Raw genomic sequence first — 15,865 nt, 5'->3', positions numbered from 1 at the left:
TTATACAATAATAGAATACACTATATTTGTTTTTCTAAAACCAGTAATTCATCAACAACCGTGGTTGATCCACTACTAGATAAAGGCCTCATATAGCTCTTCTCGGCCCCTAGTTCTTTGCTGCCGCTTAATCCACCGAATCTTATAAGTTCGTCTATCCAGCAGGTTTTAGGGCTGTGATATATTTATCCACTCCCCGAGCGATATGTCCAGCCTATTGAAATTTCTTCTGCTGTGATTCCTTATTTGGTAAAAAAAATATATGCTGTTTTTCAATACCATAGTAAAGTTGATTGAATGGCAAACAACTATTCTCTCTTAATATATTCTATTAATATTTACTTATACGCTATGCTCAAGGGCAAAAATGTAAGATTACTTTTTGCAGATACAATAAAATCTATCAAAATCATTTAAAAAAAAAAAAAAAACTATTCAGACGTTTGAAAGAAATATGCTGTGTTTTTTTTAAATACTCAAAGCAAATACCTGTTGCAGACTTTCCAGAAATATAAAGCGATGTAATAATAATTTATTTTCCTGTAGAAATCTCATTATTTTGTTTAAAATTCATGGCTACAACTTTTCTTATTATAAAACTCCCCAACTTTTTTCAGTTGTCCTTACAAATTACTTATCCCGATCTTGAATAAAATATTCGTGCAATTTTATTCGTTACGTAAACAATAAATAAAAGCCATAATAGAGCAGCATTTTTTATATGTCGTTTTCTACGTGTCCAGCCAGCCGACAATCAGCTTTATAGCTATTATGTATAAGTGTCATAATTTTTAATTTATTCCATTTGTCGTATTTGTTGAATTTAACCGGCGACCGTGATTTTTTGGCATCCGCACATGCGCTTTTTAAAAATGGAACGCCGTTAAGGAAAAGTAGCATATCACACAATAAGTTTTTAATTTTAAGATAAAGTTTTTTACATTTATAAAAACAGGCACTAAAATATAAAACTTAATGATAGTCATAGAAATACAAATAATTCTATGGTTTTTGACTTTAGCTTACATTTACAGCAAAGTTTTTGGTGAATCTAATTTATTTTTACAACGTTTTTCTTAGGTCGTAATCTTAATTGTCCGGTGGTTGTTTGTCCAGTACAAATCTTGCAATCGATTTTTAACTAACTTCTCGAATAGCTAGACATTACTTTTAGAATATATCAGAATACGATGCCAATGCATTTTTTTAATACTTTTAGCCATCTTTCAGTAGAATTGAATTCATTTTTAGTTAATTCTATTTTGTATGAAAAGTTATTTCGATACCATTGCTTGCCGTTGCTAGGGGGTTCTAGCAACTAAATTATTAAATAATACATACGTGCGTTACCATGGAAATCAATATAGAATGACATTTCATTATTCAGTATTTCTATCAAGTACAATTTTTTTTGATCGTTTAAGCTAGTCAAGTCAAGTTTCTTTAATTCAACAGAAAATTTAAAAACGTTGTATGTAAAAAGTTCTTTTTATATTATAATTATTATTCATAAATATATTTCTAATGGTAAATCTTTAATCTGTCTAGTTATATTTTCAATGACGGCCCATGATGGCTGAGTGAATAATACACGAAAAAAATATGGACCTATTAGGTTGAGCAAGTGGCTAACATCTCTTTCTCGTAAAAACAAAAATCCGTTAATACAATCTTCACTCTGTGGAGGCTCATATGATCTTCTTAGGATCGGACATGGGTTATATTTTGATTTTTTGTGGCCATTACGCTAGTAATAATTGGTAGGTATTTCCACTATTTTTTTTACAATATTTGTAATAATAAAAAAGTCAATATAGGAAATTGTAATTAATTGTCATAGATTCGGTCAGAAGGTAAAGTTATAGGTATATAAATGTTAAATTTACTTACGTTGAATTATTCTAATTTAAAAAAAATAACGAAATATATTATATCGGTATGGAAGATGTTGCGGGCATGAATGTTTATTATTCATTTTCATGCCTTAAAGATCGTCCATGGATATCATTTAAAATAAAGTTTGAACCTTTATATTAAACACATATTATTTTACTTTTACATGTTTAATAGAAGATTGCAAATATGTCGGTAGGTATATCTCATATCCGATAAAAAAAATACAGAAATTTATAAATTAATGGATTATAATTATAGTTCCTGTGTATAGTAGTGATATATAATTAAAAAATAGTTAGAAGCCGTTTTCACATCACAGCATAATAAATATTTATAAGTATAGTCTAGTCATTGGGTATTTCTATAGAGAAAGTTTTTTGAGAGTTTTGATAGTTTGTAATTTTATGTATTTTGTAGTGCCCTTTTCCAATAAAAGATATCAAAAATCCGACAAAAGTTTTTAGTTAAGCTCTTTTTTTGACACACAATGAAACGGAATTTAAATTTTAAATAGTTTGTTACGATAATTTATAAGAATTGTTGTATTCCTAACACTGAAACTACGTGGACTTTTGTATATACAATGCTATATTTTTCGTAGCAATACTGGGTAATTTAAATATTTTGGGCTGACTTTAAACAACAGAAACATTAATAAACAAATAATATTAATATTTTTTTACAGAAGAGTAATAGTGAATTACGTAATAAAACTTGAGACGATTTACTAAACTAGTCAACAGTATATTTTATTCAATCCTCAGAACGTGGATTATTGGTAAGATGAACTTCATTTTCACTGATGTTATAAAGCCGCATAGATTCTCTCATTGTACGCTCCACCCTGTGGCCAACTGGGAAAATCTTGGCGCTGTAATTCGGCAAGATGGCGGTCCCGTGACGTCACACGCCTGCGCTCTGCATCCACCATATTGATCGTCAGTCCACGACCGTCTATGTAGGATCGATTCCCACATCTTCGTTTATAGTTCACACTTCACGCAAAACACTCATTAGAAAAGCGTAGAAATTACATTTCCCTTTAGGAATAATATCCCTAACATAATTCGCATCTTATAATTTAATATCGAGTAAAAAAGTCATATTTAACAGACAGTTTCTGGTGTTTTTGTCCGGGGAGTGGTTTCCTTTTCCAGTCGTGAGGATTGTGAAGTAACATCATGCAGCAGGGAGGCGATGGAATGGATGACTATGGAGGGTACGGAGGCCAACAGAGGCCACCTCCTGGACAAGTAGTGAGACCTATGGTCGATCCAGAGGCTGAGGGAGAGGTAGACCCTACAAGGTTAGTTGTCAGACATCTGAATTTACGAGTCTTTAACTCAACATTTTTGATACAATACAAACTTTAAAATATAATTTAATTCGTACGTATAAGTTTTCACTATTAAAACTGTCATTTAAGTCAATTTTTAAGTGATAACCTTCGATTGGGATAAGTCAAAGTCAAACCATTATTGCTTCAAGGTTTCAAGAAAACAATATGATTTACACATCTCGAAATAAGATTGGATTATATTTCATTCTTAGTTTTATAGATACAAACATATCTAAAGTTTTTAAGCAACAAATATTTAAAATTTATGTATGTATTCTATTTTATGAACTACAATATGTTTATGCCAAGGTCTTTTATAAAGCTTTACTACACCAAACATTTTTTTTTATTTAGGCTGTCAAACAAGCACATTTTTATCGCAGTCTTCTTTTTCTTTTAAATAAAAAAAAATATTCGTTAACTTTTAGCCAAAATTTTCAAGTGCCAGAAGATGGTAGGTATAAGAGTTGCTACATATATTATTTACATTATATATATATATTAAAATATACATTTTTTTGAATAGTGGAAGTAGTTATTTATTTATTTTATAATTTACCTATGAGTATATTATTACCATGATAAAATTAAATTAAAACGTACTTTATCCAAAAAACAATATAATTTCAATAAATCTATACATTAAAGCTAAAAGTCTCATTAATCATTTATATTATTTATATTTATATCCCTTGGCAGATCTTGGCCTCTTGGCGCTGATCTTTTCCAGTTGCTCTGGTCGAATATTCATAAATCACCCGTGGAGTAATTTAATCATCTTATTTTCAACCAATCAAGGTTTACGTGAGACTCCTCGACACTCCAATGCGCGTAACTGATCCAGTATAGTCTTTGAATTCATATGACAAGTAATATCTTCCCCTAAGGCGGCTTTTGTGGTGCAGTGCATAAAGCGCTTGCCTTCCACCTGAGAGTTCTGGATTCGATTCCCGGTCAGGACACAATATTTATGTGTTTTTCTAAAAGCCTGGGTGTTTGTGATTGTTCAAAATTATTAACAACCACCTTGTATAAAAAATCAAGAACATGGTTATTAATAATTTTATATATATCCATCCCCATTAAGTAGCTATATATAAAGTTCAATATAATACCACGACCTCCAAGCGCCATTTTCTTTAACAACACAAAAGATTCTACTGAAAACTCCCCTCTAAAAGATATAAATTTTATAAATACTAAGCTTAGCAGAGTTGTTTTGGTTTATTTTCAGAGAGCTTTTATCGTCAAAAGCTTTTGGATACCAAAATATCACCTGTTCGTTCCTGCTACTTACTTATTCGCTTGATTTGCTGTGACAAGAGACCCTTAAATAAATGAATAATATAATTTTGATGTACTATTTTTCACTAAGTAGTTTATTTTAGATTTAGAATTTATATTTTATTATTAAACATTTTTTACTTCGAGTTTTTAAATAAAAAAAAACAACTAATAGGAGATTTATAGATTGAAACTTTAGAACTTTTTATTAAAAATAATATTTTAATACTTACTACATAATCCACCGATATATTATCTCGTCTCAATCGTTTACTCGCGGCTGAGGATCGTGACGACATTGAAATACAGCTGTCTTCTGATTACCCAATATTCCCATCAACCAAATCCGCCCCATACCACACCCAAACTCAGTGATATCGTCATATATTTATGCCTGAAAATGTATCTAGAGCAGTTACCCAAGACAGAGGTTATTACTCACCAAAGTGTGCTTTACTAATATTGAATGCCAATAGAGGACCACAGAGAGGCAAAAATGTTACTTAATAATACTTAATAAATTTTATTTTTTATTATTTTACAAAACTGCATTACAATCTACGTGAATAGATCTTTACCTTCGTAGTATGATGCGAAAAATTGTCTAAAATTTGCCTTAGTGGTGAGCAGGTTGGACGGTCTGATGTATCCAATATCTGGTTGAATCGACTTGATAATGACTTCTGTTTTAGTTGATGCAAATGTCAGTCTAAATAAATTTCTCTAAGCCAAAAAAGACCTCCTGTGGGACTGTCCAGTTATGGGCCCTGAACGAGCGGAGTTGTTTGCCCGAGTCCGACCCCATTCGGGCCCAATAGGATACGCGGACATGGTGGCAACCGAGGCCAATTTTGCGGCCTTTACTAAATTCGGCAGAGCGTACGGGTAGCGGGACACTCCCGACTCCCCTTGCGACTCTTCAAATTAAAGTCACTCTGATAGTTGCCATATAAATTATCATCATGCATTCGCATTTCGGTGCAAGGTTGCATCACCAGTCCCGTGCGGCTCTGCTCGGGACAAAATGAGGGCTTAAATTTTTTGATCTGGCAAACGTAAGGCGGCCGCGTACGACGTGGCTGCATATACATAACGGGTGCGGAGGTGGGAGTTTTACAAGCCAAAAGAGGCGGTAATGATGAGCTAACTGCCGGCTATTAACTTCAACAAATTAATAACAACCAGATTGTTGGAGTAAGCGATGATACCAAAAGCAGGATAGTAATAAAATCATCGAAAAAGATGTTTCAGAGAAGGTTATCATGAAAAAAATTAACTCAAAACTCGATTTATTTGTTGCTGAAGTAATCTTGTATTGACGTTACAAATAGTCTCTCGAACCGCAGCCTCTGAAGTAGGTATAAGAGGCCAGGTAGCATTATAAAATACACTGGTAATATCCAGGAATATTTCCAATATGTACTTATAATATGAATAGCATTTTAGACTATTTAGCACGCTCATACCAATTAAATTAAAATATACTGAATGAACATATTATCTTTAATTATTTTGCAAGAATGAAAATAGTCTGTATGATATAGCTGTTTTTTCCACTTGTTTGTCCTTACCAAGTTAAGATGATACAAATGTTAGTTTCCTTTGAAAGACATAGTTTATGGGTTGTTTAGGTACTCGCTAATATTTTATTCATCCAAACCCGTAGACTACATAAATTGTTCACCATCCTTGGATGCTTTCTACGAAAATTTTGAGCATTGCAGACATTTTCTTGTAACATATTATGTCAACATATAGGGTTTGGACTATAGCTAGACGCATTTATATGTACACATTATATTACAACATTTTAAGGTGAATTTTTATTATTAAATTTTTTATTAAGCAATGAAATCTCATCTGAGGCTTATTTAGACATTTAAACACTGTTATTTTATTACATATATTGTATTATATGATTAATTGTAATAAAAACAAATCATTCATAATGGGTACAAACATTTATTAATATTCAAATTTTTCTTCAACTTGCAGGTTATATTTGGATATACAAAAATATTTTGATGTTTGGCTGAGCTATAAACATTTTAAGATTAAGTGGTAGTTGATAATTTTGACTTCTAAAATTTCCTATCTCTTTTGACTATCATAAAACTAACATTGCCAAACAATATGAATTCATATCTTCATTGTTGCTTCTGCATTGACGTTTAGGATCATTTATTATACTCAAGAGAGCTAGAGATGCTGCAAGAGTATAGTGATCAACTCTGCGGTGATTAATTATTCTTACAATTGTTTCGCTATTAAGCATTTTATTGGCGTAGCAGGGTTTGGTTTAATATTGCAATACGGTTGAATTGATAACTATATACAATAATATTATAATCTTTGCACTGGCATCGTTGAATGCAATGGCAGTAAATGTAAAAAAAAATTGCAGCCTCTATTAATGTTTTTGTTTTGATTTCTTACGTATTAGACAATATTATCTGAGATTTTACAACATTATTCATCTAAATCAGGGGGGGCAAACTGCAGCCCGCGGGCCGCATGTGGCCCGCCGGGTATTTTTTTGCGGCCCGCCATCATTAATTGTACTTCTGATTACGAATAACTTTTTTATAATCTTTTAAAAAATATTGACAATAGATTACAATTTGAAGAATTTTTGCTGTTTCGTAAAAATGTATTATCTCAGTACGTCTTTCTTGCGTCTCGTCTCACACTATGTAACCACTATTTTCTACGTTGAACATCGTGACACATTTAAATACTGTTAACTCTGCGTTGCTAGATATAATGCCTAAGATAAGGTAAAAAGTTTGAATGGATTTCAATTACAACTCAAGTTATTCCTTCGACAAATATGAAATAACAACGCGGACCACTTTCCAACTTTGAAGTTGCTGAATATACCAGAATATAAATTTGAAGAATATGGTAAAATTATTAAAGCCCTGAATGACGATTTTTCACAAGGATTTGGTGACTTCCGAAAAATTGAGACAAGTTTAGCAATAGTACGCGATCCATTTTCAATAGATATTGATAGTGTACCGACAGAGCTACAACTTGAGATTATTGATCTGCAGTGTGACACTGATTTAAGAGAATTGCATTGTAGTGAAGAAATCTCCAAATTTTACAATGCCCTTAATTCAGACAAATTCGACCAACTTAAAGATTATGCAAGAAAAATGTTCGTTATTTTTGCATCAACCTATATATGTGAACAAACATTTTCGATCATGAACCTCAATAAAAATTCTTTACGGTGAAATATCCCCGATGCCCATTTACAAGCAGTTTTGAGAAAATCAACTACAAAATTAACACCTGAATTTAAAAAATGTACACCACTTCATTCTTCTCAATAATTTTTTTGTAATGTTTATTTTTCGTGATAATAAATAGTGTATATCTAAAAATGGTATTTTGCTTGCGGCCCGCCCCGCTCATTTCGAATACTTGAATTTGGCCCTCCATCCAAAAAGTTTGCCCCCCCCTGATCTAAAAAATTATAGTAAAGTTGGTGCACTACGTTTTTATCTCAGTACACTCCGAGAAAAAATATCAGAGAATACGTTTAGTATAATTCTAGTTACAACAACTCTTCAATCAATCTTCGTCAATACCAAATTACTTACAGCTAATTCAATCATTATCATTAGTTGATACGTTTTCAGCTACATCTTTTTATAATAAGGAATTCCTCAACATAATATGTGTACTGACACTAAGCGGTATAAATATTATTGCATTTAGTTGCAAAAATTATAATAGTATAATATATTGTAAAAGTCAAACCAAAACCATTTGTACTGGCGTATGTAGAAAGGTTTTTACTAAAAAAATCGGCATAATACTATAAATGAATAATATTTTAATTTTTAGCCGTAGGTATATATACAATACTTGAATTACTTAACTTACTGCACTTACTTACTATTACTGCTATTTACGTAAATTTCAGAATTGCTACTTCTATTTTTAGTTAAACAACCTAGGAGATAATCGTTATTATTTAAAGCTCTAAAAGTTTATTTCTAAAATTAGAACCTTTCGTTGAAATTTTGTTTAGAAACACATAGTAACATACTTTTAAAATCTACAGGTGAATTGTGGTTGTTATACACAATATTATATATTACAGTAGGTAGGTACTTATTGATAAATTTACATATGAGAATTGTGTGAAATATTGGTGTATCAGTGTGTGAAATAACAAAGAGAAATAACAATAGTAAAATGTAGATACATATATATAATTTTTCCAGAAGCTACTGCGCATGTGTTGTATTTCTTATATATTTAGAATGAAACTAAAGAAAACCCCGCATTCATCGGGAAAAACACCGAATCGATTGGGTGCTTTGTATTTATACCATCAAAATATATTATATATATAAATTATATACCTATATGAAAAGGGTTTCTTTGAGAGTTATAAGAAAAACATAATTACCTTTCTTTGCTAATTTGATAGCATGAATTTTAACAAATCATATAAATATGATTTATTATTTAATAATACAACTTTACCATAAAATATTTTTTCATAATTTAACCACCTACTTTTATAAAAAAAAAATGTAAATAAAACGATACAATTATTCGTGCAATGATGTAAAATATATATACCTACCTATAATAAAATTCCATCAAGTACCTACGGTCGATAGTATTAATATTATATATAATATACTACTATCTATGAATATGAGTACGCCATTTCATTATTTTTTTTTTATCGAAAACTGAATATACACAAGAATAAAGAATATACCTAACTATCATTCTTCATTGAAAATACATCAAAAACTTGGCCTCAAAATCATACGTATTACAAAATAATTAATAATATGATATAAATCTTAAAGTCAGTCACCATGGATCAAGACTCTGATGCTCATTATGATATACTACATAATGATGACCAGACCATAAATTGCAAGATTTACAAATCCTCTCTGAATATATCCTATCTCAAATATTACTAATATAGAATGTGCGTTTCGTTTACATGAAAAACTATTAGACTATTACACTTCTCATTATTTTTGTATTCCCTGGTTCTAACACACGTTTTTCCCAGTCCTTTAACCAATTGAGCTTTGAGAACAGATGTTTGAGACAAATACTGGGTGTATAGTGGTATGACTTTAGGAGTAACGAAGAGATATAAGAGAGCAAACCAAGCAGCCTCTCATCACGCTGAGAGTGAAGAGGCGATGTTGAACATGGCTCGGTCACGTGCTGCATGCCCCTGAAGAGTATTTCAACCTGGCTTTTCTTTTCTTCAAACCAGATTTCGGCATCCTGGAAGGCCGCTAAATACTATCTGCAGAGTGTATACGGCGAAAGTATGGGATGCTGGCATGACCTGGAATGACAAGAAAACTGACAATCGACCCTTGGAGGCACCGTGTACAGTCCATATGCTCCAACTAAGGAGCAGACATGGTTAAATAAAGAAGAAGATATTATATAAAGAGTCATGGAGTCTGAGGACAAGAAAGTGGAAGGCAATTGAAACCTACAAAATGTGTTGTTGGCACTGAATGTTTCGTATTTCTTGAACTGAGAATCATCCGGATACTCCAAGTACTTTCTAACTTTCGCAGAGATACAACCGATAATCCTTGCAGATATTATAATGTTTGAGGCTTTCACGGTTTTTTTTTATCATAGTATATTCTTACGTTACAAACATTACACGATGTCGGCAATTGCCGAGCACTCGATGGATACAGGACACAAATTTGACTTTGAAACCAAGATATTGGGTCGGAATAAAGGATATTTCACGCGATTGGTAAAGGAGGCCATTGAAATCCATAGAAACCCTGAAAATATTAATAGGGATGATGGATTACGGTTAAAAACGTCATGGCTTCCGGCACTATCAGCAAAATCTAATATTCGAGCCGGTATCCCTGGTCGTAACGATTGACAGATTACTCTAAGCAACGTTTGCTCTTAGCTAATCGGATACCTTTTTGACATTCTTAGAGTAACGTTTACATTCACATACCTACACTACATTTACATCATAAAACATTTATCATCTCTTGATAATGGCCTCTGCAACGAGCCCGAAACGTCGAGTAAAGAAGGAAGAAGGAGACACGGTGGAAACCCAAGAATATACTACGACTTGCAGATATTTTTTAATAATTACCCGATCTGAAGTATTTTTGAAGTCCGTCAATATATGACTACCAGTTTTGTATGTTTCTGCGACTTTTTCTCTACGACTGGTGTACCCATAAATGCTGGACAGTGCCACTGGCATAAAAACTAGTGGGGTTCTTTTACAGACTTTCATAATGATTAATATGATAGTAAGATTATAATATATAGTATAAGGAGACAGTAAGGCAAGAACTTAATTACTAGATCAAGCAGTCATTGACTAACCTGTTAATATGTATAACGTTTACTCTATTATAGGATCTTATAATCCGCTTCTGAACGAATATTGTAATTGACGTAAACTTTTTTTTAATAGTTCGAATAACTCTTGACTTTCACAATTGTGTACGTATGAAAATGAAATATTTCCATTTGTCACGCACAAATACTGTAGGTTCAGTATGTGAGCATTCTTCAATAATGATAAAATACAGCCTAGATATGACAAACATTTTTCAATAGACATGTCAAATCGTTGAATGCTTTACATCTTTCAGATAGTGTTGTTATCTTCTTCTTTCGTCATGACTTCTTATAATTTAATGATATCCATGATTGTTTTATTCTTCGCCATATGTATTGCTGCTTAGTTAAATCAAGAATTACATTTTTGGTCATCATCTGATCGAGGGTGATCTAAATAACATAATTACATATTTATATTTTGCCATAATGCAATATAGACTTCCTCTAACTATTGGTTAATCTAAGCCATCGTGTATTAAAATATCAATCAATTCTTCAAATTAAAGGGAAAGTCAATGTTACTATCAGCATAGTGAGCATAGTTTAGAGCTAATACTTTAGAATAATTATTATTATTGGTCTCTTACGTTCTCGAAAACGGTGATCAGAGTAATTAGACCCAATTCAGCATTATTTGACGAAATATTCGAAATATTAAAGACATCAAAGAGTTTGCATTTGCTTTTGGAGATAAATTTTACTTACTTTGTACTTTTTTATATCCCCTGTAATAGTTATCAGTGGGGGTCAACAACCCTAGGTCATGTCAGCAAATGATCCATGATGACAACAACGCGATAATCAGTAAATTTTCCAATCAGCGCAATCACTTAATCTACAAATTCTGCAAGTGTTACATACGTCGGTGAGGGTCTACAACCCCAAACCTTGTCAGCAAAACGCTGTTAGATATCAACAAGGTGACAGTCAGCATATTACCCGATTGTGACCTACACCAACAATTAATAGCTTGCTGCAATTTATCGAATATTCATTTCAATAAATAGGGAGTATCAGTTGATGAGATATATCACTCTACCAATACGCCTCGCACGATGGTACTTACTATCAGAACGCCACGGACTGAGCAGACCACACCGCGTGTTACTTTGCACGGTTAACATCACACATGTCCTTGTATTTATTTATCAGTAAATAAACGCGCTCACCTCGATACACTCAACACCCTCCCGCCTATTTATCTCACCAACATCATCACCACCAAACCAATTTATATTGTACTTTATTTGATTTTACAATATTTTGTATAAATTTATTTACTTAAGTATAATCTTAAATCCCTTCATTATTTCAATCGTAAGTCATTATTTTTTATCTCATCTAGAAAATTGTCATCTAACTGTTATATTGAGAAGACTTTAATGGTTTTAAGTATAGCAACATAGAAAGAATAGATTTTTCCACCAACATTCTTTTCCTTATTCCAATAATACTACAGTTATAATTCTTCTTTATTCAACTTTGCTTATTCTTCTTATTTATTCTTCAGTAGTCTCCGACTAGTCATGGGAAAGCAGTTCCAACGCATCCTTCTTTACTCAAGCCATCCAACGGAACCATGCTATTTTTTCTCTGTGGATTATTTATGGAATTCGATATATCCTGTTCACCTGAGCTTAAATGGTTTTAATAAACCCGTATACCTTCAAATCCTTCACTTATATTTTTAAACTAAATCAAAACAGAAGAAGACCTGTTAGAACATTTTTCAACTAAGTAATGTTTTGTCATTATTTTTTTAATGGATTTAATATGTCTAAATCCAGGTCAGGAACGTTTATGACATTCTTCTTTCCGTCCATCTTTTAATTCTCTTAATGGTCAAGCAAATGGCTCATAAAGTTTCCCCATATAAATCGTGCATCCTCCTATTAGTCAGATATTTTCTTCGGTATAAAGCGAAAATTGTAAAAAAAATCACACATGACGCATAACACTTTTCCAATGTCGCATATCATACTGCTAATTATTTCAATGTATCTCATAATTTTGTATAGCATGAATGTAGACGTATTTTCATATTGAATTGCTGAAACATTTCTTTCAGTCCATATAGCATTCGCTGAAACCCGTTTATGTAATAAAGTGGAGATACATATACACGTCATATATTATTTTCAAAGCGATATATGGATGTTTACGAGCTACGTGATGCGTTACACAATACGTTGCTTCCTTTAAAATGTACATACAATATTAATTTTATTAATCCAGTGATATATAAAACTCCTATTATTATTCGGTTATCGCTATTACTTATTTATTGTCAGCTCACGGGAATAGTGCGACATCTACATTTAATGTAATCGTTGTGTTTATCAGGTCTATACAGGTAATTAATAATTATTCCCAAAGACACTGCAAACAATTCGAAAAAGATATTCCTGGCAATATTCAATGCGCAGATACTTGATCACATTGATTTGATAGATTCATACGATTCTTCCCTGTGGGTTTGTTATATCGTCACCTCAATTCTACTACAACTAGATAACTTGAAATTCACTGTTTTTGAGATAGCTATTGAATAGTATTCTACATTTCCTTCTCTACAAAATGATAAAACTAGAAAGTCAGAATTTAATGGGAACTGTATTAATTTTGTATTTGAAAATATTATATAATTATAAAACCATAAATACATTAAATAAATTAAATAATATACCTACAATATTTTTTTATATAATTGAACATTGTATAATTGTTCCCAATTAGACGAGCAAAATTTTCCATTGTTATTTTAAATAATAATTATAGCCCATATGTATGTTAATCAAGAAAGTTTATTATTATTAAAGTTATTATTTATATTATAGGTATACCATATTCATACTATAGAATAAGTATCTAAATTAATATTTGTATTTGAAAAGAAAATGAATTCATAATGTTATTATGCTGTTATTTTAGACTATTTGTAATCTCATTATTCAGATCATATTTCACTGTCAATTTATTTCAACATTAACAAATTAGTAAGTCAAAGATAAATTTATTATAATATCAAGTTACGTAATCAATCAATCTTTATGATATAACAACATCTGTGTGTATATTATTATGTATTCAATTGATTTTTTAAAACTAACCAAGACTATTGGCAAACTGCAAGGCCTGAACAAAAACGAATCATAGGTGCGAGTGAGTACGCATTCGGCACGCTTCTATCTCCGCACTATGCGGTAGAGCAAGATATAATTTCTACGGTTGAATTAAATATTTTTTGTAAACATGCCGGTAAATATGGAATTTACTGATTATATTCGTTTAAAAACTGCGAGCACGTGTTGCTGAAATTTATTGATTTTGTGTTAAATATAGTTAGTGGTAATAATTTTTAGTTATTTTAGTAGAATATATGGTTAATTATGTTGTGTTTAAATTTTTTAGCCACACTGAAAAGCAATACGATGGTATAAAATTTCATAGTTAAATTTATAATAATAAAATCGAGGTTTTTCATGGATTAATCTTAGTATAATCCTTAACTTCGGTCAGGTCAGGACTCTTAGTACCAATCTTAATCTCAGTCCGATTGGTAATCTTCGTGTCAGTCCCACAGCATCTCTTTCATCGAGTTTCGGACCTCGCACAAGTAACATAACTATTATACCGCCTGTTTACGCTGCAATTAAAAATCACCAAACCCGACTTTCATCTCAACTCCTGGTCACCCCCTAAGCGGTCTCGTCACTTAACAACGAAATCTTCTAAATTTCTAATTACCTACTAAATCATGATGAAAAAAAATATATAACTAAACATAAAACAATATGTACACGAATCGTTGTCATTAGAAATAAATCATATTATTTATAACAATAAAGCTGAAAGAATATTTAACAAAATTTAGAACCCGGGATCTGGATGTGAATTTGAAAAATTCTATCCGGGATTGCATGCCCGACTTAGTACCGCCCCTATACTTCCCTTCTAAGGAAGAAGGCAGTAACTGACTGTCACACACTTTCGAGATAAATGACACAATGTGTTTTTTTTTCAAACTTCAGTACCTACTGTGAATTAATAAAAAATGGTGATAATTTTTATTAGTAGGATGTTAAAATATAAACAAAGTAATAATAAAAAAGCAGTAACTGCAATGAATAGGTGCAATTACTGCCTTTTTGCTAAAAAAAATGTATTAATTTAGAAGATGTCTACTTTTTCACTAAGGATTTTAACGGTATTTTAGTGATAATACTGATTTTAAAATGAACAGAATAATATATAGCTTTCAAAATTACCTAACGGAAGGCATTCATAACTCAATTTCACAAATTTTGCGAGTTACTGCCTTCTTCCTTGGAAGGGCAGTATCAGTGGCGCACCCAGGATTTAATATTGGGGGGGTGCCCAAGGAGGAGAATCTAAATTAGTCCTATAGGCTCTTTTTCTTCTTCACAGCCTAATTTCTGGTCCCCACATCCTGAAACGGGCCCTCGGGCTAGGATATTTGGGGGGCCCCTACCTACCACTAAGATTAAAGTCAGTGTGAAACACTACATTAACGTTTTTCAAATTATGTTTTAGTTCAAATTAAGAGTACTTATACAGTGAATTATTGGCGATTTTTAATACATCTACTTCAATAATGGAGCTGTCGAGTATCGACACATAATAATAAAATAATATATTGCACAATTAAGTAATTGAAAATGTTCATAGCCATGAAGTATAAAAGCGCCGCAGGCGACTTTTTTTACTGTTAAAGCTAATTTATGATGTGTGTTTATCTCACTCATCTGGTCAAACCGACACTCCGGGCCCCCCACAGCCCGGGCTCCTAGGCTAGAGCCCTGTCAGCCCTCCCCAGCCATGACCTACACCACTCCGGAATTCGAGTGGACACCGAGAATTTTTTGAGAGTTCCTTTATGGATTGGGTTTCTAAAAAAACCTGACGTTATTGTTTCCAAAT

General features: G+C 32.0%; 1 protein-coding gene across 1 annotated transcript in view; it reads left to right on the top strand.

Moving 5' to 3' along the window:
* The first annotated feature begins 2,837 nt into the window (after positions 1-2,837).
* jef (major facilitator superfamily domain-containing protein 6 jef) overlaps positions 2,838-15,865 on the top strand; it is a 30,354-nt gene continuing 17,326 nt past the window's right edge. Inside the window, exon 1 of the mRNA XM_085941805.1 lies at positions 2,838-3,202. Coding sequence (XP_085797931.1) covers positions 3,078-3,202 — 125 coding nt within the window. The 5' untranslated portion in view covers positions 2,838-3,077. The remainder of the gene's footprint in view (positions 3,203-15,865) is intronic.

This window comes from Rhyacophila brunnea, unplaced genomic scaffold (genome assembly GCF_057557595.1).
Source record: "Rhyacophila brunnea isolate RB1 unplaced genomic scaffold, BYU_Rbru_1.0 scaffold_14, whole genome shotgun sequence".
Classification (NCBI taxonomy): Eukaryota; Metazoa; Arthropoda; class Insecta; order Trichoptera; family Rhyacophilidae; genus Rhyacophila; species Rhyacophila brunnea.
The sequence above is the reverse complement of the archived record's forward strand: the minus strand, read 5'-3'. Positions and strand labels throughout refer to the sequence as shown.